A 22,947-nucleotide genomic window follows, 5' to 3' on the forward strand; every position below is an offset into this window, starting at 1 on the left:
TACCCATCATAAGCCTCATATGGGACAGGGAGGGGCCGCGAGCTGACAGTGTCTGCCCCTGGGTCACTGTACAGCACTGATCACAGTGGCATTATTGACCAAGGCAACATAATGAACTGTGGATCACCGGGATACAGAGGAAGACAAAATGTCCCGTGATGTCACACACCAACTGTATCTGGAGGAAAGGACCCTCTCAAAGACGGGTGAGGGGCGAGATTTTGTTTCTGCTCCTCAGATCTGCCACTAGGGGGCAATGAATCCCACAGTGCGGCCAATATGTGCGCTAATCTCGCCCCCGTGCTGTGGTCACTGCAGAGAACAGCTCATTACAGGAAGCTAGCAGGAATCCCGCAGTGTCTGCCGCATAGGAGCTGTCGTCACATCCACCCAACCGTCTCCACATCCAGATATCACACACAAGGCCCGGATATGTTATTATCACTACACAACTCATCACGCATCACTGAGGAGAGAGAAAGAAAGGGGGAGCTGCAGACATGTGATCAGCCAATCAGTAAGAGGTGAGGGAGGAGCCGGTAATGCAGCACGCCCCATAGTGGCGTCATCATTGTGTAGTTTTCACTCAGGTCCGCCACCCACCATATAAAGGAGGACTCAGCGCTGACCGCTCACAGTCGTCTGAAGATTTCCTGAACGATGTCTGGTCGCGGTAAAGGAGGGAAAGGTCTCGGGAAGGGCGGCGCCAAGCGGCACAGGAAGGTTCTCCGTGATAACATCCAGGGCATCACCAAGCCTGCCATCCGCCGTCTCGCTCGCAGGGGAGGCGTCAAGCGCATCTCCGGCCTCATCTATGAAGAGACTCGCGGCGTCCTGAAAGTCTTCCTGGAGAACGTGATCCGTGACGCCGTCACCTACACCGAGCACGCCAAAAGGAAGACCGTCACCGCTATGGACGTGGTGTACGCGCTCAAGCGCCAGGGCCGCACTCTCTACGGCTTCGGAGGTTAATGCGTCTCCGCTCCATCCTCACCCCCCAAAGGCTCTTATCAGAGCCGCCCACATCTCACGTGAGAGGCTACTATCTCCTGTTTCTGCGCTCTCCTTCGTGTCTGCTGCCTGTAGTGTAGGGACGGGTCTTGTACTTCTCCCCTGGCATCGCGGACTTGGGGAGATGTAGTTTCTTCTCACTGATCTATCCCAGAAAGCTAACATGGTGGGGGCAGATATCCGCGCGGTGCCACAGAGACCCCTCTCCCGCCATCCTGGAGTCGCAGAGTGAGTGTCGCTCGCAGCACAGCGTCATAACCGTCCTCAGATCGCTGGCAATGACCGTCAGTGAAGTCGGACTGTGCAGTGAGCTGCTTGTCGGCAGTGCCAGGACTGTGAAGCGCTGTAACCTCCATGAGATGGCAGGAAGCTGCGGCCGGCCGCCGGTATACACGGGACACGGCCCTCTGTGAGCTCAGGATCGTCTGCTGAGGGTTTCCCACGGTCACTGCTTGGTTTTCTCGTCCCGCAGCTGGCCACCTCCATCCCCGTGTCAGAGCGGACGCCGATCTGCTACGGAATAGAATGATCAGATGAGACAAAAACCGGAGAATTTGTGTAGAAGCGGCCAGAGACCTCCTCAGTGCTGATCGGCCGATCCTTGGCGCTCTGGTGATTCTGATCTTCCCGCTTCTCTCTTTCCTTGCGGCTCCTGTGCGGTTATTACCGGTTCCTACAGGGAGCGGGGATCCCAGTATACAGAGAGTCATCTCCGTGTAATGAGCGGGAGAACAGCTCCAGCCCCGGTGAGGAGGAGAAATATCGGGTGCGGTCGGCCGATCACATCCCCGGATCACAGATGTGTTCATCTTCGTCTGGTTAGATTTTGCTTGGTGAAATGTTTACAACCAGTGTCAGAAATGTGAGATCCAGAGCGGAGAATAAGGGACAATCTGTATAATATCATCTGAGATTAATCCGCACAGGAGTCCTCGTGAGGGCAAAGGGTTAATGTCGGGAGCAGAAGAAATCACAGCTGGGAGTGCCTCCATCCAGGAAAGAGTTAACAGCCCGTCTGTTCTTGTACTGGCGGCACTGGGACCCCGCGCCCTGGTCACCGAGGAAACAGGCGAAGAATAGAAAATCATGCGGTCTATGTGACGTCATACTTTCATTCCTGCAGCTGATTGGTGTTTTCACAAGTCTTTATTTCCATAGTCTGCTTCAGATCCGTCCAATGACAGGAGAGGAGGGCGGGGCAGCAGCAGCGTATATAAACCTCCAACAGCGCGGAATCTTCTGATCATTATTGCTCTGCTTTGTGACGGAGGAGACCGCTTTACTTTTGTTATGGCTGATCCCAAGTCTGCTCCAGCTCCTAAGAAGGGCTCCAAGAAAGCCGTGACCAAGACTCAGAAGAAGGACAGCAAGAAGCGGAGGAAGAGCAGGAAGGAAAGCTACGCCATCTACGTGTACAAGGTGCTGAAGCAGGTCCACCCCGACACCGGCATCTCCTCCAAGGCCATGGGCATCATGAACTCCTTCGTCAATGACATCTTCGAGCGCATCGCAGGGGAAGCCTCCCGCCTGGCTCACTACAACAAGCGCTCCACCATCACCTCCCGGGAGATCCAGACCGCCGTGCGCCTGCTGCTGCCCGGAGAGCTGGCCAAGCACGCCGTGTCCGAGGGCACCAAGGCCGTCACCAAGTACACCAGCGCCAAGTGAGATCTGCTCCGCCAAAACCCCAAAGGCTCTTATCAGAGCCGCCCACATCTACCAACAAAAAGCTATGATCTCCGCTGTGTGATGTGGCCACGGAGGGAGATTGCGGGTATTTTGTGGTGTTATGTGACATCAGCGGTTAAAACATGGTTACCTGGATATACAGCGCTATATGGGTCAGGAATTACTGTATGGATGAAATATCTAGAGCGCTTTATAGAGGCTACATCACAGTATAGGCATTCACCACACTTTGAGGGTATACACACCTTACCCTTCTCCCTATATTAACGTTGGTTATGTTTTACAATGGATGAGAATAGAGAAAGGTGAGATTTCAGTTATCGCTCAGCAATCACCTGTGATATCAGAAACCGCAGCCGCCATCTATTCCTGAGAGAGTGCGATCCGTATATGTAGAACACGCACATAAACCGGCAATTCAGGACTCAGCTCGTTTTTGGAAAGATTTGGTGGCTCTGAAAAGAGCCTTTGTGTTGTGGTTGGAGCCCGGGAAGATCTAAGCTCTCTCCCCACGGATCCTGCGGGCCAACTGGATGTCTTTGGGCATGATTGTTACCCTCTTGGCGTGGATGGCGCACAGGTTAGTGTCCTCGAACAGTCCCACCAGATAAGCCTCGCTGGCCTCCTGCAGGGCCATCACCGCGGAGCTCTGGAAGCGCAGATCAGTCTTGAAGTCCTGGGCTATTTCCCTCACCAAGCGCTGGAAGGGAAGCTTACGGATCAGCAGCTCAGTGGATTTCTGGTAGCGGCGGATCTCACGGAGAGCGACTGTTCCTGGGCGGTAACGATGCGGCTTCTTCACTCCACCAGTGGCAGGAGCGCTCTTCCTGGCGGCCTTCGTGGCCAGCTGCTTGCGAGGAGCCTTCCCTCCGGTGGATTTGCGGGCGGTCTGCTTCGTCCTGGCCATAGCTCAATGTAGAGTTGAACAGATGTGATGAGCTGAGCGGCGGGAGAAGGGTATTTATGCTCCAGGGCGCGTCCTCATTGGTCTATAGGAAACACGCCCCCTGCACGCCACTGGTTGTGGCATAAATAAAAGAAGCCAATAAGGACATGATGTGTTTAACCAATCATTGTGAAGAGCAACTCCGCCTCTCGCCCAGTAACCCCGCCCCCTGTTGTCCCCGCCTCCTCCACGAGGCGGTTCACATCATCCCTTAGGCCTCTTTCACACATCAGTTTTTTGCCTTCAGGCGCGATCCGGCTTTTTTTGGAAAAAACGGATCCGGCAAAATGCAATGCCGGATCCGGTTTTTCCCCATTGACTTGCATTAGCGCCGGATCGTGCCGGATGGCATTGCGTTTCATCCGTTTTTTGCCGGATCCGGCAACTTGTCTCATTCCGGCGTCTTGAAAAAACGTCTACTGTAACGTTTTTTGTCTCCGGGCGAAAAAGACGGAAGCGCCGAATCCGGCGCTTCCAGCTTTTTGCTAAAATAAAAGTCAATGGGCGCCGGAATGCGCCGGATCCAGAAAAAGACGGATCCAGCAACCGGATCCGGTTTTTTTAAGTCTGCACATGCTCAGATCCAATTGGCCAGCCGCCAGGAACAGAGACGGATCCAGCAAAAAAACGGATCCGTTTCTACAGTTCTCCAAAATTTATGCCGGATCCGTTTTTTCTAAAAAAAGCCGGATCCTGCCTGACGGCAAAAAACTGATGTGTGAAAGTAGCCTTACACACGGAATATGGAGCAGACGCCACTGACGTAAATGCACGGCCGTATCCGTGTACACAGCGCTGTACAGTGCAGACCTCGTATTAGCAACAGATCACAACTATCCATCCTGACACTGCGCCCAGCATCAATTATATAATGTACTGGCACTGATCGTACAGCTCTGCAGGGAGGAGGTGGTGGATCTCATTGTACAGCTCTGCAGGGAGGAGGTGGTGGCACTGATCAAACAGCTCTGCTGAGGACAAGGTGGTGGCACTGATCATACAGCTCTGCAGGGAGATGGTGGCACTGATGATACAGCTCTGCAGGGAGGTGGTGGCACTGACAGGTCAAGGAAATTCTTATCCTCTCTTGCTGACAACTTTATCTTCCAAAAGGTAAAGGAGAAAACAAGGGGAACTGCTACCTTGGATCTAATCCTTATAAACAGGGAGGAAATGGTTGAGGAGGTAAAAGTGGCTGGGACCCTAGGAGGTAGCGACCATGCTATTTTAGAATTTTGGATAACTAGAGGCGGAAGACCTGTGAAGACTCAGACCTCAAGGTTAGATTTCAGAAAGGCAGATTTTAAGGGATTCAGAAAGAGAATTGGAGGGATCCAATGGCTGGATATCCTTAAAGACAAAAATGTCCAGGAAGGATGGGAAATCTTGAAAAATGAAATTCTCAAAGCACAGTTGTTAACAATTCCGAAAAGAGGGAAGAATAGGAAGCATTTAAGGAAACCAGGATGGATGAACACAGAACTTAAGCACATGCTAAAAAGGAAGAAAAAAATGTTTATAAAATGGAAAGAGGGAGGCATATCTAAAGAAGAATATAATGCTGTCTGCAGAATCTGCAGGGCACAAATCAGATTATCTAAAGCTGAAAATGAATTGAGGCTTGCAAGAGATGTCAAAAGCAATAATAAAGGATTTTGGGGATATGTCAAAAGTAAAAGAAAAGTCAAAGATGCTATAGGATTTTTACAGGATGAAAATGATGAAATGGTAAGACAGGATGTTGAGAAGGCTGAACTTTTAAATTCCTATTTTGCATCTGTTTTCTCTCAGAAAGGAAATGTAACATCAACTGTTATTCACTGTCCTATTAAGGGAATAGAAGAATCCAGGATATCTATAAACAGAAAGATAGTGAGGAAACACTTAGCTAACCTAAATGAATTCAAGTCTCCAGGTCCAGATGAATTACACCCCAGAGTACTGAAGGAGATAGCAGAAGAAATTTTTGAACCCCTCTCCATAATCTTTGAAAATTCTTGGAGAACAGGAGAAGTGCCAGAAGACTGGAGAAGAGCAAATGTTGTTCCTATCTTCAAAAAGGGGAAGAAGGTGGACCCAGGCAACTATAGGCCGGTGAGTCTGACTTCTATACCAGGAAAGATCTTTGAACAAATTATTAAACAACATGTATGTCAATACCTGGATAAGAATGAAGTGATTAAACAGAGTCAGCATGGGTTTGTAACTAATAAGTCATGTCAGACTAATTTAATTTCCTTCTATGACGGTATTACTGATTGGGTGGATCAAGGAAATGCTGTAGATATAGTATATCTTGACTTCAGCAAAGCATTTGACAAAGTCTCTCATACAATCCTTATTGAAAAAATGACTAAGTATGGAATGGACAAGGCAACTGTTAGGTGGATTCATAACTGGCTTAGTGATCGGACCCAAAGAGTGGTCGTAAATGGCTGCACATCCAGTTGGAAGAATGTCTCAAGTGGGGTACCACAGGGCTCTGTCCTGGGCCCTGTATTGTTCAACATCTTTATCAACGATTTAGATGAAGGAATTGAGGGTAAACTGATTAAATTTGCTGATGACACAAAGCTAGGAGGGATAGCTAATACTAGAGAAGAGAGAGAGAGGATTCATAAAGATTTAAATAAACTGGAGAAGTGGGCAGCAACTAACAGAATGGTTTTTAACAGGGAGAAATGCAAAGTACTACATCTGGGCAATAAAAATGAAAAAAGCATATATAGAATGGGAGGAATAGGGCTAAGTGACAGCACATGTGAAAAAGACTTGGGAATACTAATAGATCACAGACTGAATATGAGTCAACAGTGTGATGCAGCAGCAAAAAAGGCAAATGCAATTCTAGGATGTATTAACAGAAGCATACAGTCTAGATCACGTGAAGTAATTATTTCCCTCTACTCCTCTTTGGTCAGACCTCATCTGGAATATTGTGTCCAATTTTGGGCACCACATTTTAAAAAAGACATCAACAAACTGGAGCAAGTTCAGAAAAGAGCGACCAGAATGGTGATCGGTCTGCAAACCCTGTCTTATGAGGAAAGGTTGCAGGATTTGGGAATGTTTAGTTTGCGAAAGAGAAGACTGAGAGGAGACTTAATAGCTGTCTACAAATATCTAAAGGGCTGTCACATTGTAGAAGGATCAACTTTATTCTCATTTGCACAAGGAAAGACTAGAAGCAATGGGATGAAGCTGAATGGGAGGAGACACAGATTAGATATTAGAAAAAACTTTTTGACAGTTAGAGTGATCAATGAGTGGAACAGGCTGCCACGAGAAGTGGTGAGTTCTCCTTCAATGGAAGTCTTCAAACAGAGGCTGGACAGACATCTAACTGGGATGATTTAGCGAATCCTGCTTTGAGCAGGGGGTTGGACCAGATGGCCCAGGAGGTCCCTTCCAACTCTACCATTCTATGATTCTATGATCACACAGCTCTGCAGGGAGGTGGTGGCACTGATCATACAGCTCTGCGGGGAGGAGGTGGTGGCACCGATCACACAGCTCTGCAGGGAGGTGGTGGCACTGATCATACAGCTCTGCAGGGAGGTGGTGGTGGCACTGATCACAGAGCTCTGCAGGGAGGTGGTGGCACTGATCACAGAGCTCTGCAGGGAGGAGGTGGTGGCTCTGATAAGAGCCTTTGTGGGATGAGGACAGGGCGGCTCCGCTTATTTTTTGGCCACGGGCTTCTTGGCTTTAGCCGCCTTCTTAGCCGGACTCTTGGCAGCTTTGGGTTTCGCTGCCTTCTTAGCGGGGCTCTTTGTCACCTTCTTGGGCTTCGGAGCAGCCTTCGGCTTTTTGGGGCTCTTAACTGCTTTTTTGGCTGCTGCGGGCTTCTTGGCCTTTTTCGGGCTCTTCTTGGCCGTGGTCGGAGCCTTCTTGGGCTTCTTCGGGGATTTTGCAGCTTTCTTGGCTGCTGGTTTCTTGGCTTTGGCCGCAGGCGCCTGCTTCTTCTTGTTCTTGGTCTCCTGCTTCTTGTTCAGCTTAAATGACCCGGAGGCGCCGCTGCCCTTCACCTGGAGCAGGGCGCCCTTGGTGACCAGACCCCTGACGGCCAGCTTCAGGCGGCTGTTATTCCTCTCCACATCGTACCCTCCAGCAGCCAGAGCCTTCTTCAGGGCGGCCAGAGACACCCCGCTGCGCTCCTTGGAAGCAGACACGGCTTTGACGATCAGCTCGGACACGCTGGGGCCAGAGGGCTTTTTGCTCTTCTTGGCGCCCCCTGCGGAGGATTTTTTCGGCTGCTTCTTGGATTTGGTGGCTGGTTCAGCGGGAGGAGGAGGAGCGGCGGCTGGCGCGGTCTCTGCCATCATCTAATCAACAACAAACACAAAGTGCTGAAAGAAAAATTACAAAAGACGGAGCGGGAGCCGCCTCAAATATATACAGTCACACTGCGCACTGATTGGCTGCCCCTCCTGAGCTTCTATTGGCTGACACTGGTCACAGGCCCCGCCCCTCCTGTCTGAGCCAGGTGAAGCTCCGCCCTCCCCTTGTGCTTCCTTGCCCGGGATAAGCGACCATTACCGGTCAGGACCGGGCAGCAGAGCCGCTGTGTCAGTGTCCTCCTCCTCACTGACATCTCCCCCACATGTCTATAGCCGTCACTGGCGGAGGAGGCAGGAAGGAGCCGGGAAGAGCCCCGGAATCTCCCCATAGTCCTCCTGGCCGCACATCATTCTGTATCGGGGAAGATGAATCTGCTGCGGGAGCTCGCTCCTTCTGTTCCCGGCACCTGTCACTATCATAGGGATCTGTACCACAATCTGTACCGTGCAGGAAGCTGATTGGACGATGTGAGAACGACCTGGAGCTGCTGAGAGGTCGGAAGGAGACACAGACGGCGGCTCCGCTCCCTGCAGCTTCTGGCCTATATATATCCAGTGTGTGGGCTTGTGGATCAGGAGCGCGAAGTCCAGAATATCTGATGTGTGGAATATACAGCGCTATATGGAGGGTACACGTCCCTCTATGGGGGAGTACAGCCGTCAATGAGGGTGTACCCTAATATAAGGGGAGTATACAGCACTATATTCTAGACTACGATACTATATGGAGGGTTGTCAGCACTATATGGCGGTATACAATACTACTTGAAGGTTATACAGCACAATATGTCGGTACATAACAGTATTTGGCAGCTTACAGCACTACATGGGGGTATACAGCGATATATGATGGGATAAAGAACAATATGGAGGGCCCACAGCACTTTCTGGAGAGTATTTAGCTATATATGGGGGCATACAGCGATATATGTAGGTATCAGCACTACCTTATCCTCAGTTACTATATGGAGGGTATCCAGCACTATATGCGGGTGTTCTGTAGATGACACAGGTTTATAGAGGAGAAATGCAGCACTAGATGGGGAGTATACAGCACATGTAGCCTTTGTAGTGCTGTATACCACCTAGTAGGGAGGATGGTGGATGTACAGCACCGTACTGGGGGTGTATATTTTTGCAATCCTAGTGCCCGCAGTTCCAGGGCTGATCAGTGTCAACTCCGCTTCCAGCAGTGATCGGAGCGGACGCCACACGGAGACCCGGTAACCTTATACAAGGGCGGCTCCGTGTGGGCTCCGCATCCAGCACAGATCGGATGATACAATCCGCACATGTTCTACCAGGAGGAGCCCGATGTGCTGAACCCGGGGAAATGACGAGCAGCAGATACAGGAGCAATAAGGGGTTAAACGGAGGAGGAAGCACGTCTATCGGTGATTGGTCGATTCCTGTGGGCGGGGCTTTAGATCCGTTTGATAATTTGAATCTCCCGCTCAGTCGTGTTCTCGGCGCTCGATCATTAACCCTTCAGTGACTGTGCTCTGCTTGTGGAAGAGACACCATTTCCCGATCACCGTCAGGAGTGAGCGGCCATTATTCCTGTGGACCTTGCGGTAAAGTGAGACTGTATTAACCCCTCACTCCCCAGACCGGTGCCGGCTGCTCATTATCTCACCAATCACAGTTATGGATATTTTATGTAGGCATCTTGTATGCGAGACGTCTCCTCCTCTGGAGGATGGAGCTCCCACACTCCGCAATACACCGGCTCCGGACCTGCGTCATCTCCAGTCCTCTCTCCGGTCCGCCGGGCTCGGATGACGGCGCTGTACACTCCGGGGGCGGATTTCCCCTCTGTTCTCTCTTCAGGCTCCGGTTACTGATAAATAAGAAAAGACACAAGCAGCCTCCCCCGTCATGAGGGGAACGAGCCGCTAATGTCCGGCTGCATCCATCAGCCCCGGCACAGGAGAGCGCTGCCGGCTGGAGCCGCACAGTCCTCGGTATTAGGAGCAGTCAGGAAGTCACGGTCAGTGTCCACATGTAGATGGTAAATGAGGAGGGAGACAGTGATGAGATGCAGGCGCTGGACACCGGGAAGCCGCCACTAATAAGGGGGCGCAGAGTCACCGGTACAGGATGTGACCGCTCCGCACTGGATTTACACCGATCCTGAGAAATAGGATCTGACCCAACTCCCTCACCTCAATCATCCGATACCAGGAATTGTCGCTTCTCCAGGACACATGTGGGCGGCTCTGAGAAGAGCCTGGAGCCTGGGGGGTGAGGATGGAGCGGAGAATCATTAACACCCCCATATAGTGCAGTATTCATCTAAATAGCGCTGTGAAGCTCGATATACTGCTGTGTACAGGGCTGCAAACCTCCTGTAATGCAGAACCCCCACACACAGCTGTAAACATTCCATATAGAACTAGATAAAAAAAATGGCTGTTTGCGGCCATTTAATGCTCAATACCCGCTATATAGCTACGACTCCCATTAATACACTGCAGTGTACCCTCAGAGTGCAGTAAATGTCTATACTGTGATGTAGCCTCTATAAAGCGCTCTAGATATTTCATCCATACAGTAATTCCTGACCCATATAGCGCTGTATATCCAGGTAACCATCTGTTTTAAACGCTGATGTCACATAACACCACAAAATACCCGCAATCTCCCTCCCTGGCCACATCACACAGCGGAGATCATAGCTTTTTCTTAGTAGATGTGGGCGGCTCTGATAAGAGCCTTTGGGGGGTGAGGATGGAGCGGAGACGCATTAACCTCCGAAGCCGTAGAGAGTGCGGCCCTGGCGCTTGAGCGCGTACACCACGTCCATGGCGGTGACGGTCTTCCTCTTGGCGTGCTCGGTGTAGGTGACGGCGTCACGGATCACGTTCTCCAGGAAGACTTTAAGGACACCGCGAGTCTCCTCATAGATGAGACCGGAGATGCGCTTGACGCCTCCCCTGCGAGCCAGACGGCGGATGGCAGGCTTGGTGATGCCCTGGATGTTATCACGGAGCACCTTCCTGTGCCGCTTGGCGCCGCCCTTCCCGAGACCTTTCCCTCCTTTACCTCGACCAGACATCGTCTCGTAGTCAGCAGCAAAACACTATGACTGATGAGCGCAGAGTCCTTCCTTTATATAGAAGAATGCGGACCGGAGCGAGGACTGGCGAGATGACGTATTTCCGGTGCGGGATGTCAAGTATGGAATTCGCAGTTAGCTCCTCCCCTTCACCTCTGATTGGCTGAGCACATAACAGTTGGCGATTTTGAATTCCCCGCTCTTATTTTGTAGTTTTTCCCGCTTCTGTCTTTTTGTAACATAAGAGTCAATAAAACTCCTCATCTCGGCGCCACAAAATTATTTGTTTCTCCATTAATGTCAATGTGAGATTCAGGCTGGAAATTAATCAATCTCTGGGAGATCATCATCGATCAGACGCCTCCACCGGTCTGGAGAGGAAAGGGTGGGTGACATCGGAGGAAAATCAGCTGCTGCCCGGTAAGTTACCTGGTTGTCTCCACACACGGATCTGTGATGACCTTTCCTATAGAGAAATCATGCGGACAACCTCTAATGACCGCAGAGAAACGGAGCAAAACTCCGCCGTCAGGAACCAACCAAACCGCAAAAACGACTTCCACCTCTATTTAACGCTCACATGCGATCACCACATCCAGCTGATCACAGACTCCTGTATAAAGGGGACTAAATCTCAGAAGAGACAGAACAATGTCGGACTACAGACCTCTGACCGTACAGGAACGAAGAGACCTCATGGATTGGTCTTCCTCTGACAATGGAGGCATCAGGACCCCGGAGCAGACCTCAGTCACAGGGCAGTGAAGCCCCCGCCCTCCTCCTGGACGAGCTGCTGCAGGGTTTATGGCCACAGCTGCTCCTCTCCTCACAGTTCTGCTTCTCATCACTCGTCTTCTCGGCTGGATGATTTCTGTGTTGTGGATAAATAGGAGACTCCTCAGATCGTTACCCGCAGCCTGATGAACAGACCTGAGGAGTCTCCACAGCTGCAATCCACCAGCTCTTCACTCCGCCATTAAGGTCTCAACCTCTGAGGACATAAACTGTAACACTTCATCCAGCTGTAACTCCAGGGTAAAGTCTCCATGTGGCGACAAGTCTCTGGAGCTGCGGATACTATGGCTGTGGATGGGAGGAAGTGTGGAGCATGCGGGGCTGTCAGTACATTCCTCTCACTACCACCCTCATCATCCTCACCTCCAGCCCTGCGCTTCATAACTGCAGATGTAAGTGGTGTCTGTCTCCCGCCCCAGTGCGCAGGAGCTGCCGGTCAGGAGAAACCGCTACAGATGTGAGATCAAGACAAGGACCTAAAAAAAAGCAGCGGAGGAGCAGCTCTAATGGTGAGGGGGTGGGCGGCTCTTAGAAGAGCCTTTGGGGTGATGGCGGAGCAGATCTCACTTGGCGCTGGTGTACTTGGTGACGGCCTTGGTGCCCTCGGACACGGCGTGCTTGGCCAGCTCTCCGGGCAGCAGCAGGCGCACGGCGGTCTGGATCTCCCGGGAGGTGATGGTGGAGCGCTTGTTGTAGTGAGCCAGGCGGGAGGCTTCCCCTGCGATGCGCTCGAAGATGTCATTGACGAAGGAGTTCATGATGCCCATGGCCTTGGAGGAGATGCCGGTGTCGGGGTGGACCTGCTTCAGCACCTTGTACACGTAGATGGCGTAGCTCTCCTTCCTGCTCTTCCTCCGCTTCTTGCCGTCCTTCTTCTGAGGCTTGGTCACGGCTTTCTTGGAGCCCTTCTTGGGAGCTGGAGCAGACTTGGCGGGATCAGGCATGATGGGAACGAGAAACGTCTCCGCACAAGAGTGAAGAATAACGACCCTGCTCCTCCCACAGGAGTTTATAGCCCGGCCATGCAAATGAGCTCTGCTGTCACACCGCCGTGCTATTGGGTGACAAAGTCATGTGACCAACGGAACCGTGAGTCGCTCCGCCCACTGCAGCTCATTGGTGGCTCCACAAGTCTGATTTACATTGGTAGCTTGTGATCCATCCAATGACAGGAGAGGAGGGCGGGGCAGATGATTATAAAAGCGACAGCCGCGCAGCTATTGCCTTATATCACGCAGATTTTTTTTTTTCTGTTTCTTGTTCTTATCAGCGATCACCACCATGTCTGGACGCGGCAAACAAGGAGGGAAGGTCCGCGCTAAAGCCAAGACCCGCTCATCCCGGGCAGGACTGCAGTTCCCTGTTGGCCGTGTGCACAGGCTTCTCCGCAAGGGCAACTACGCCGAGAGGGTGGGCGCCGGCGCTCCGGTCTATCTGGCCGCTGTGCTCGAGTATCTGACCGCTGAGATCCTGGAATTGGCCGGTAATGCCGCCCGGGACAACAAGAAGACCCGCATCATCCCCCGACACCTGCAGCTGGCGGTGCGCAACGACGAGGAGCTGAACAGGCTGCTGGGTGGGGTGACCATCGCCCAGGGGGGCGTCCTGCCCAACATCCAGGCCGTGCTGCTGCCCAAGAAGACCGAGAGCAGCAAGTCCGGCAAGAGCAAGTGAGCGCTGCTGCCGATTCCACCTACACAACCAAAGGCTCTTCTAAGAGCCACCCACCCCGTCACCACCAGAGCTGACGCCGCTGATCTCGGGTCCTCACATTCCAGACACCACGGGCTGCCGCCACCAGTCTGTAGGTTGCTGCGCACACTGGAATCCGCTGTGCGGTTTCTACCCAAAACACTGGAGTGTCGGGAGATGAATGGGATAATATCATATGAAGCCTCAGACCTGTGGGGGGAGAGGAGTCCCTCATTAGTGTCTGATCCTCCGGCCCCTGACATCGCTGTGGAGATAACACGCAGTGATCACGTATCGGGGGGGAGTTGGCGGCCGCTGCCGGCGATTCTACACATCAGTGACTGCGGCTCCTCCCGGAGGACGATCCCGTGATGGCGGCTCTGGAGGGCTGGACTCAGCGCGGTTCTCGGGTGACCGGATTGTGATCTCCGCTGTCAGCCGTGACCGGTAATAATCCTCCGCGGAACAAGAGCGGGAACTTCAAATCCCCCAACGGATCCTGTGATCAGACAATGAGCGGGAATCCTCGGTAAAGCGCCGTCCTCACTGACGTACATAGACGTCTTTCCTCCTCCGTTTAACTCCTTACTTTCCGTGTTGCTGCTGATCTCCCCTTATTTAGCAGTGTCCACAGATGCGGCACCTTCTCCCCAGCCCCCGGCAGCGCTCACATCGGGCTCCTCCAGAGCATCTGCTGCTTGCAGCCCCCTGTAATCACTGCAGACACAACTGGGAGTCCTGATAATACTTACTAAAAGGGTTAACCCCACAATAGTGTAGTGTAATCAGCCGCAGGCTTCACTGAACAAATACTAAGTAACGCAGAAAAATAAGAATTAATAAAGCAAATAAACCACGAATCCTCCTGCTTTTCTTTCATTGCTAAAATATCACAGATCAAAGCATCATACCTAGTGAGGAGCGAGCAGTAAAGAGCTCGGGTGCTCGTTCGGGTTGAGCAAATTTGAATACTCAGGTACTTGGACAGAACAACGAGCCCAATGTAAGTCTATGGGAGACCCCAGCATTTCTACATGGATCCCCCAGGTCTAAAAACATCTGAAAATGATGGAAACACTGCTGCAATGACAGGGGACATCATGGGGATCACCCCTGGAAGCATTCCTGACTCCTAGGTCACAGCTTTATCATTGTAGCATTTACCAACCCTAGGTGGCCATGTGGTGTGTGACACATTAGCAGACACATCTTGTCTTTCAGAGTCCCTCCTTCATAAATGAAACAAGTGTAAAGATCGATGTTTCAAATATATCCCTATTTAAGAGTGTGTGTATTTTACAAGTGCGGCAGGTTGGGCTAGTAGAGTAAACCAGATTTATTTGTACTGATTTTACTCTGGGGGGCGCCATTTTGCAGTTCGCCTCAGGCAGCAGAGAGGCTAGGTTCACCCCTGGGGCAAGAGTAATATAGTGTTACATAAAAAAGACAAATGTAATAATAAAAGTCAAAATCAATGTGTATAACTTATATTTTTAAAATTTCATGTTTGATTTTAACACAAAGCAGAAATTAGAAGGCAAAGGAGGCTTTCATCAATGTTTTCCTAAAATACAGTACATTGGATTTGGGGATAAGAGGCTGAACACTGGACTAGAGGAAGGGGCTCAGGGAGCTCTAATTGTCCATGGGGGCACACAATCCCTGCTTTGCCCCAAGGTACTTGATGCCCATAATTTAGGTTACTTTATGGTTTCTACATGGAAGTCAATTAGGTTTATAATACACCTGACAGAGAACCTGGAGAACAATCCTAACCGCATCCTGCCCGCACAGCTGAGGGTTTGCCACAGTGGTATCCTCTGTGGGGTAAACACATGACGACATATCTCTGCTCAGAATATTGTGTTACACTCTATCAGTCTGTTTCCCACAGAGGATTGTCTGGATACGATTGCAGCAATCCCTCAGCTGTGAAAAGTATAAAGCTAATCAAGACTTTTACTCTGCAGATGTGAACAAGATTCTTTTCATTCATTGAAAGAGGAAGCAGAGCTTTCAGAAATGGGAAGAAACATGAAATCTAGGTCCATGAAGTTCCGATCTCTTTATTTCTGAGTTGTGCTGGTGTCTCACGTCTGCGGTTACAGGACTGAGCTCTTCAGGATTGTCAGGAGGGATCCCAGCGCCAGGATGGTGGCGGCAGAGCTGGCCTTGACGCTGGCGCCGCCGTTACACAGGTCGGTGGTGCAGCAGGAGGTGGAAGCAGAAACCCCGGAAATACCGCTGCTGCTCGGTGTGCAAGACAATGCACAGGACTTAGTGATGGAAGTAACCGAGATCGCACCTACAGCGGAGAAAAGCAAATCTGATGAGCTGACCGGGATGGGAAGGGTTAAACGCTGCTCGCAACAAGAATGTGGTTTATCCTCAGTACAAGTCACCGGCAGAAGGCTGCGTGCGGTACCTGGCACCGGTGTACACAGAGGACTAGGGGGCAACCTCTACCTCTAGGAGAAAGAAGCTTTCATCTTCATCACAGATGAGATTCTTTATGGCACCAGCAATGTGACTATGGATTCCTTACTGTACAAGCAAAGACACGATGGATTCTTCACTGTATGAACAGGAACTCTGCTGATTATTTACTGTACAAGCAGTGAGCCCCTGGATTCTTTACTGTAAGAGCAGGGTGACTGTAGACGTTTCTGCTGTAACATGTTATAACCAGGTGATATAAAATGGTTACACATGTACAGTCAGTGTAGACCGGTGCTGGCTGGAGCTGAATGTACGGGACTACCACCAGAAAACCAAAATGCTGAGCTCACCGACTCCGGCTGATGCCTCCACCGTCCGACAATACGTTTCTCCATTCGTGCAGTTTGCCGCAGTCTGACAATTGGAGCTGGAACTTGCTGCTGTGCAGACGTAGCATTTCAGAGAGTAAGCTGCGGGCAGAAGGGGAAACATTACAGCGGACGTACATCACCTTCCAGTGTAGGCACAGAGGAGCGGCCTCCCTAGCAGCTGCTCCCGGCATCTACGTGGGCTCACCTATAGACATCTATACCTCTGCAAATCTAGCATGGAGGGCAGAGACAGTAACAGTGATCCACAGGCTCCACGGAGCACAGGACAACTCTGCCTACAGCTCCAATGGGAGAGTGCAGGTTATACAAGGGGCTTATGATGTTCGCTCCCCTCTCTGGGTGTACCTAATCCTATCCTGTGTGATACTGACTGCTGAGCTGTGTATCTAATCCTCTCTTGTGTGATACTGACTGCTGAGCTGTGTATCTAATCCTCTCTTGTGTGATACTGTCTGCTGAGCCGTGTATCTAATCCTCTCCTGTGTGATACTGACTGCAGAGCCGTGTATCTAATTCTACTGTGTGTGATACTGTGTTCCGATTCGAAGATTCTATAAGACTGAGAGGAGACTTAATAGCTGTCTACAAATATCTAAAGGGCTGTCACATTGTAGAAGGATCAACATTATTCTCATTTGCACAAGGAAAGACTAGAAGCAATGGGATGAAACTGAATGGGAGGAGACACAGATTAGATATTGGAAAAAACTTTTTAACAGTTAGAGTGATCAATGAGTGGAACAGGCTGCCACGAGAAGTGGTGAGTTCTCCTTCAATGGAAGTCTTCAAACAGAGGCTGGACAGACATCTGACTGGGATGATTTAGCAAATCCTGCTTTGAGCAGGGGGTTGGACCAGATGGCCCAGGAGGTCCCTTCCAACTCTACGATTCTATGATTCTATGAAACTGACTGCTGAGCTGTGTATCTAATCCTCTCCTGTGTGATACTGTCTGCTGAGCTGTGTATCTAATCCTCTCATGTTTGATACTGACTTTAGAGCTGTGTATCTAATCCTATCCTGTGTGATACTGACTGCTGAGCTGTGTATCTAATCCTTTCCTGTGTGATACTGACTGCTGAGCCGTGTATCTAATCCTCTCCTGTGTGATACTGACTGCTGAGCCGTGTATCTAATCCTCTCCTGTGTGATACTGACTGCTGAGCCGTGTATCTAATCCTATCCTGTGTGATACTGACTGCTGAGCTATGTATCTAATCCTATCATGTGTGATACTGACTGCTGAGCCGTGTATCTAATCCTATCCTGTGTGATACTGACTGCTGAGCTGTGTATCTAATCCTCTGCTGTGTGATACTGACTGCTGAGCCGTGTATCTAATCCTATCCTGTGTGATACTGACTGCTGAGCCATGTATCTAATCCTATCCTGTGTGATACTGACTGCTGAGCCGTGTATCTAATCCTATCCTGTGTGATACTGACTGCTGAGCCGTGTATCTAATCCTCTCCTGTGTGATACTGACTGCTGAGCAGTGTATCTAATCCTATCCTGTGTGATACTCTCTACTGAGCTGCTCCCATCTTTGCAGTTCGAGGTCGGGCAGGAGCAGGGTCTTACCTGTGGCTGCGCAGAGGGCGATCACCAGGAGGAGGCTTGTGTGCGCTGCCATTGTGCTGTGTAACCGGTGAGGACGCTCGTCTATATATATACAGCTCTTTGTGTATTTATAAAAATGTTTCCATGAAAACCAGAATTGTCCTCATTCGTCTTAATGTTAGTAATGATGTAAGGCCTGTAAACAGACACAAACAAAACACACCAGCGGCTAACAACCCATACATGTGCGGACAATACGTGTCACATAGCTACAACCCCAATTATCTCACTAATAACTAGTAACTCCATAATCACTTCTAACCTCATAGTCTGTTTGCCCCTTCCTGATTCCTTATTCCTTTGCATGTTTGTCACACTTACATTTGTTTGTGAATATGAAACATTTAAGTATTAGTTAAAGATAAGACAAGTACCACAGAATGCAGTTTAAAAATGAAGGTTTTTTATTATTAAGGGAAAAATAAATCCAAACCTACAGGGCCCTGTGTGAAAAAGTGAAAAAGGTTCGAATGGCCGCTCGGGCATGTGCTAGTACTATAGACTGCATTAGCTGACTATCCAGAGTGAGTGATGTATGAATGTCTCTGGTGAATGACTCATTAAGAAACCCCTACCCTTGGTACGCATGTGTTGTGCAGCCTAGTCTGTTAGGCGCCCAGGCTTAGGTGTAGGTAGGTCAGAGTCAGTGACAGGCATTGGTCTCCACCAGTGGCTCGGCACGCCACAGTGCCCGTGCTCTGCACTCCGTAGTCAGCGTCTATACCTGTTAGGAACGGCGGAACGCACTAAATAAAAATTAAAAAGTGCATTCGCTGCTCGGGGTCCACCGTGCAGTAGATGTTACTCCGCTGCTAGGTAATGACAGACGAGCAATATGGCGGTATAATGCGCACAGGTTCAACTTCACCCAAAGTGCGCAGATCCGGCTCTGTTCACACAGGTGCCGCAACAAAAACATACAAAAACGCTTAGCCTGTTAGAGTCACAGGCCTCAGGTAAATGCTCACACTGTATCAGGTCACAGGAGCAGGAACTAAGACAGAGGATCTGCGTCCGTCTAGACCTACCGTGTGTGCGGCGTCACTACTGCGAGCGCCAAGAAGGGCTGCAGCGCGGCGTAGGACACTGTCGCTGGACGACACAGCTACAAACCAGGCGCAATGTCGGACGCTAGTGCACAGTGGCCTAAGGCTTGCTACTAACTGACGCAGCCTACTGAACTAATTCCCTATCCACATGCGTATTATCAGAGGGAAGGGGTTTCTTAATAAGTCAGTCACCAGAATCATACATCCATCACCATTCACACATATCAGGTATAGTCTATACTAGCGCATGGCCATGCAGGTCATGCGCGCTTTTTATAGCCGTGCGGGACCTTCCAGATCTCTGAGATGGACCAATAAGATCTGAAGCAGGACCTGGGCACATGACTCCCGATCTCCAATGGGAGATCGTCTCGTGAGCATGCCCAGTAGGAGCACAGAGGAACTTAGTCTCTGGAATGGTCTGCTGCAAAGTAATCTTCTCTGCAGTAGATAGACAGCAGGAGACCGCAGGATGTGAGGCTCTGGATTCCTGCAGAGCAGACGCAGAAATCTGACGCCTAACAATACCGGCGTCCGCAGTTGCGACGCCGCAAGCTCAGAAGGTCTAGAGGGACTCTGACCCCGTGTCCGCTTTCTGTGTACTCTTTGGCCGGGCTCTGTGAGCTAAACAGGCACCGGCTTTTATGTTCTGCGGTAGTGCGGCTCTGTGAGTTAACAGAGTTCGCTTCTGTTCACACTGGGTGACGTTAACCCACGTGTGACCTTCCCACACCACTTTATACTTCCACCTTTACTTAGCAGCATTGTACCACCTCTGCACGGTGGACCCCGGGCTGCGAACGAACGTACTATTATTTTATAAATTGGTGCGTTCCACCAGCCCTATTATACTAGCGCCCGGTCTGGCTAGTAATGGCGGATAAACAGCAACTACTGCAGCACATTCGGCAGCTGGGGGGCAGGTTGGCGGCTCTCGAGCATTCAACCTCAGCAGCGAACGTTACTGCGGCCGCTCCCAGGCAGCCGCGGAGGCTGTTTCCCGTGTTCCCACTTCCATTCCTGCACTGATGTTATCCCACCTCCAGCTGCCCGAGAAGTTCTCGGGCGATTGTGCCTCCTGTAGGGGATTCGTCAGCCAGTGTGCTATTCAGTTAGAGCTGCTGGCCGCATAATTGCCCTCTGAGCGGGATAAGGTTGGATTCATCATTTCTCTTCTGGCAGGCAGGGCTCTGGAGTGGGCCATCTCACTGTAGGAGCGTGGTGACCCCACGGTTCAGAGAGCCTCTCAGTTCCTAGGCTCTATAAGGCTGGTTTCACATTTGCGTTTTTTAGCGCTGGAAAAAAACGCACACCTGCGCATGCGTTTTTTCCCCTATATTTAACATGGGTGCGCATACCTGCGCGCTGGTAAGCGCATGTATGCGATTTTCATGCTCTGCGTTTTTTTGGGGTGTGCGTTGGGATTTTCCAGACGCAGCATGTTGCATTTTTTGGCCCTGCAAAAAAGCGCATGCGCACATATGCGCACGTTTTGCGCTAAAAATGGCCATTATAGCCTATGGATGCGCATATGTGCGCACTGGCATGCTCATGTATGCGTTTTTTTGCATATGCGTTTTTTTTTTTAAACCATGGAATTTAGGGGTTTGGGTTAGAGTTAGGGTTAGTTAAGGGGGTTTAGGGTTAGGGTTATGGTCAGGGTCAGGGTTAGGGTTGGGGTTTGGGTCAGGGTTAGGGTTAAGTATGGTTTTGTTAAGGATTAGGGTCATGGTTAGGGTCAGGATTAGGGTTAAGTATGGTTTTGTTAAGGGTTAGGGTCAGGGTTAGGGTTAGGGTCAGGGTTAGGGTTAGGGTTAGGGTCAGGGTTAGGGTCAGGATTAGGGTTAAGTATGGTTTTGTTAAGGATTAGGGTCAGGGTTAGGGTCAGGATTAAGGTTAAGTATGGTTTTGTTAAGGGTTAGGGTCAGGGTCAGGGTTAGGGTTAGGGTCAGGGTTAGGGTTAGGGTCAGGGTTAGGGTTAAGTATGGTTTTGTTAAGGATTAGGGTCAGGGTTAGGGTCAGGATTAGGGTTAAGTATGGTTTTGTTAAGGGTTAGGGTCAGGGTTAGGGTTAGGGTTAGGGTCAGGGTTAGGGTCAGGATTAGGGTTAAGTATGGTTTGGTTAAGGGTTAGGGTCAGGGTTAGGGTCAGGGTTAGGGTTAAGTATGGTTTTGTTAAGGGTTAGGGTCAGGGTTAGGGTTAGGGTTAGGGTCAGGGTTAGGGTTAGGGTTAGGGTTAGGGTCAGGGTTAGGGTTAGGGTCAGGGTTAGGGTTAGGGTTAGTTAGGGTTTAGGGTTTGGGTTAGGGTTAAGTATGATTTGGTTAAGGGTTAGGGTCAGGGTTAGGGTTAGGGTTAGGGTCAGGGTTAGGGTTAGGGTTAGGGTCAGGGTTAGGGTTAGTAAAGTCATGGTTTGGGTAGTGTGAGGGGCCACCTAAAAATGTTGGAAAAAAACGCAAACGCAGTAAAAACGCGCTAAAAACGCATACAAACGCATAAAAACGCTGCGTTTTTTTCATGCATGCTCATAAAAATGCTTGAAAAAAACGCAGCAGTTGTATGCTTATGTATGCGTTTTTTCAATGCGTTTTTTTGCGGGAAAAACGCGCTGCAAAAAAAAGCAAGTGTGAAACTAGCCTAAAGCAGGTCTTTCTGGGACCACGGGTCACACACAATACCACGCTCCAGCTGTTGGCCCTGACACAGGGTTCGTCCCCGGTCAGCCAGTATGCCATCCGTTTTCGGACACTGGCCTCCGAGTTGGAGTGGTCGGATAAGGCCCTAATTCCAATATTTTGGAGGGGTTTGGCTGACCACGTTAAGAACGCTCTGGCCACTCGGGAGGTTCCCGGTACTCTGGAGGAGCTTATTACCATCTCCACCCACATTAATCTCCGCTTCCTAGAGCGAGAGTTGGAGCACTCCCAGTCCTGACAGAGGTTTAGGTTGGCTCCAACTTTCTTTTAACCTCTGGATCCACTCGATCGAGCGTCCGAGTCGTCGGTGGTTATGGAGGTGCCTCGCACGGGCTCTAAGTTCCTCCCTGCTCAAACCTCCAAAGCTCATTCCTACTGCCGACAGTCTGGTCATGTTGCCATTAGGTGCCCACAGCGCTCGGAAAAACGATATTGAACAGATATGTAATGATCTCACTCAGCTGGTGCCCGCAGGTTTTGATTAGCCTTGCACTGATGCCATCAGGACCTGAAGCCTTCAAACCTTTGATCTTATCCAGTTCTTTTGCAAACTGGGTACTTGTGAAGAACAGACTCTGGCTCAATTGACAAGTTGCAGCAGGGGGTGAGGTTATTGTAGCAAAGAGGTGTGAATGGTATGCAGGGGCAGGAGCAGCCAGTGTGTGATTAAATCTGTTAAAGAATAGATTAAGTTCATTAAGCCCCTCTTTATCTACAACCATCCTGGTGACAGTCTGTCTATGCCCAGATATAGACTTTAGACCCTCCCAGACTTCATGAATCCTTTTCTGTGACAATTTCAGTTCAATCTTTCTCTTATAATTAGCCTTTCCCTGCCTGATTAGATTCTTCAGATCTTTCTGCACCTCTCTCAGCCAGCCCTTGTCACCTGATCTGAAGGCCAACTTCTCTTTGAGAAGAGCCTTTATTCCAGGGCTGATCCATGGTTTATTGTTAGAGAAGCACCTCACTACTTTTGTGGGTACCGTGTTGTCTACACAGAAATTAATGTAGTCCGTTATACAATGTGTATAAATACTAGAGACAGAGGCCTAATTGGAGCAAGTTTAAAATCAGTAGTAGTGTGAATGTGGACAGAGCAGGAGACATTGCCGGACACACAGCAGGGGAGCAGCTGGAGTTACTGAACCCCACTAACACAGAAGCTAGTGTTTTTCTCTGTGCAGACTGCACTTCTGAGCAGCAACTGGCGGTGTTGGAGCC

The 22,947-nt window shown here is 50.2% G+C and overlaps 8 protein-coding genes across 9 annotated transcripts; 3 read left to right on the plus strand and 5 right to left on the minus strand.

The window, feature by feature from the left end:
* The first annotated feature begins 650 nt into the window (after window positions 1-650).
* LOC141079938 (histone H4) lies at window positions 651-1,021 on the plus strand. Its single transcript, XM_073565403.1, has one exon. The coding sequence runs from the start codon at window positions 661-663 to the stop codon at window positions 970-972; it is 312 nt and encodes a 103-aa protein (XP_073421504.1). The 5' UTR covers window positions 651-660; the 3' UTR covers window positions 973-1,021.
* A 1,259-nt stretch (window positions 1,022-2,280) lies between these two features.
* On the plus strand, window positions 2,281-2,724 carry LOC141079939 (histone H2B 1.1-like). The gene has a single exon (XM_073565404.1). It carries the CDS (start codon window positions 2,302-2,304, stop codon window positions 2,677-2,679), a length of 378 nt encoding a protein of 125 aa, XP_073421505.1. The 5' UTR covers window positions 2,281-2,301; the 3' UTR covers window positions 2,680-2,724.
* A 421-nt stretch (window positions 2,725-3,145) lies between these two features.
* LOC141079937 (histone H3) lies at window positions 3,146-3,621 on the minus strand. Its single transcript, XM_073565402.1, has one exon. It carries the CDS (start codon window positions 3,605-3,607, stop codon window positions 3,197-3,199), a length of 411 nt encoding a protein of 136 aa, XP_073421503.1. The 5' UTR covers window positions 3,608-3,621; the 3' UTR covers window positions 3,146-3,196.
* Window positions 3,622-6,363: 2,742 nt separating this feature from the next.
* On the minus strand, window positions 6,364-8,033 carry LOC141079936 (histone H1.5-like). Its single transcript, XM_073565401.1, has one exon. It carries the CDS (start codon window positions 7,969-7,971, stop codon window positions 7,327-7,329), a length of 645 nt encoding a protein of 214 aa, XP_073421502.1. The 5' UTR covers window positions 7,972-8,033; the 3' UTR covers window positions 6,364-7,326.
* A 2,650-nt stretch (window positions 8,034-10,683) lies between these two features.
* LOC141079944 (histone H4) lies at window positions 10,684-11,073 on the minus strand. Its single transcript, XM_073565409.1, has one exon. It carries the CDS (start codon window positions 11,042-11,044, stop codon window positions 10,733-10,735), a length of 312 nt encoding a protein of 103 aa, XP_073421510.1. The 5' UTR covers window positions 11,045-11,073; the 3' UTR covers window positions 10,684-10,732.
* Window positions 11,074-12,359: 1,286 nt separating this feature from the next.
* Window positions 12,360-12,823, minus strand: LOC141079941 (histone H2B 1.1-like). Its single transcript, XM_073565406.1, has one exon. The coding sequence runs from the start codon at window positions 12,781-12,783 to the stop codon at window positions 12,403-12,405; it is 381 nt and encodes a 126-aa protein (XP_073421507.1). The 5' UTR covers window positions 12,784-12,823; the 3' UTR covers window positions 12,360-12,402.
* A 233-nt stretch (window positions 12,824-13,056) lies between these two features.
* LOC141079940 (histone H2A type 1-like) lies at window positions 13,057-13,564 on the plus strand. The gene has a single exon (XM_073565405.1). It carries the CDS (start codon window positions 13,121-13,123, stop codon window positions 13,511-13,513), a length of 393 nt encoding a protein of 130 aa, XP_073421506.1. The 5' UTR covers window positions 13,057-13,120; the 3' UTR covers window positions 13,514-13,564.
* Window positions 13,565-14,989: 1,425 nt separating this feature from the next.
* LOC141079942 (lymphocyte antigen 6E-like) lies at window positions 14,990-18,006 on the minus strand. 2 transcript variants are annotated; one of them, XM_073565407.1, is made up of 3 exons: window positions 17,944-18,006; window positions 16,321-16,440; window positions 14,990-15,836 (listed from the first exon to the last, which is right to left on the minus strand). In XM_073565407.1, exons 1-3 carry the CDS (start codon window positions 17,993-17,995, stop codon window positions 15,634-15,636), a joined length of 375 nt encoding a protein of 124 aa, XP_073421508.1. In that variant the 5' UTR covers window positions 17,996-18,006; the 3' UTR covers window positions 14,990-15,633. The 2 variants fall into 2 exon arrangements, with proteins under 2 accessions (XP_073421508.1, XP_073421509.1); XM_073565408.1 differs by lacking the exon at window positions 17,944-18,006 and adding an exon at window positions 16,547-16,677.
* Between the last annotated feature and the right edge of the window lie 4,941 nt (window positions 18,007-22,947).

Source organism: Dendrobates tinctorius, unplaced genomic scaffold (genome assembly GCF_039654945.1).
Source record: "Dendrobates tinctorius isolate UK_male_01 unplaced genomic scaffold, ASM3965494v1 ptg000716l, whole genome shotgun sequence".
NCBI lineage: Eukaryota > Metazoa > Chordata > Amphibia > Anura > Dendrobatidae > Dendrobates > Dendrobates tinctorius.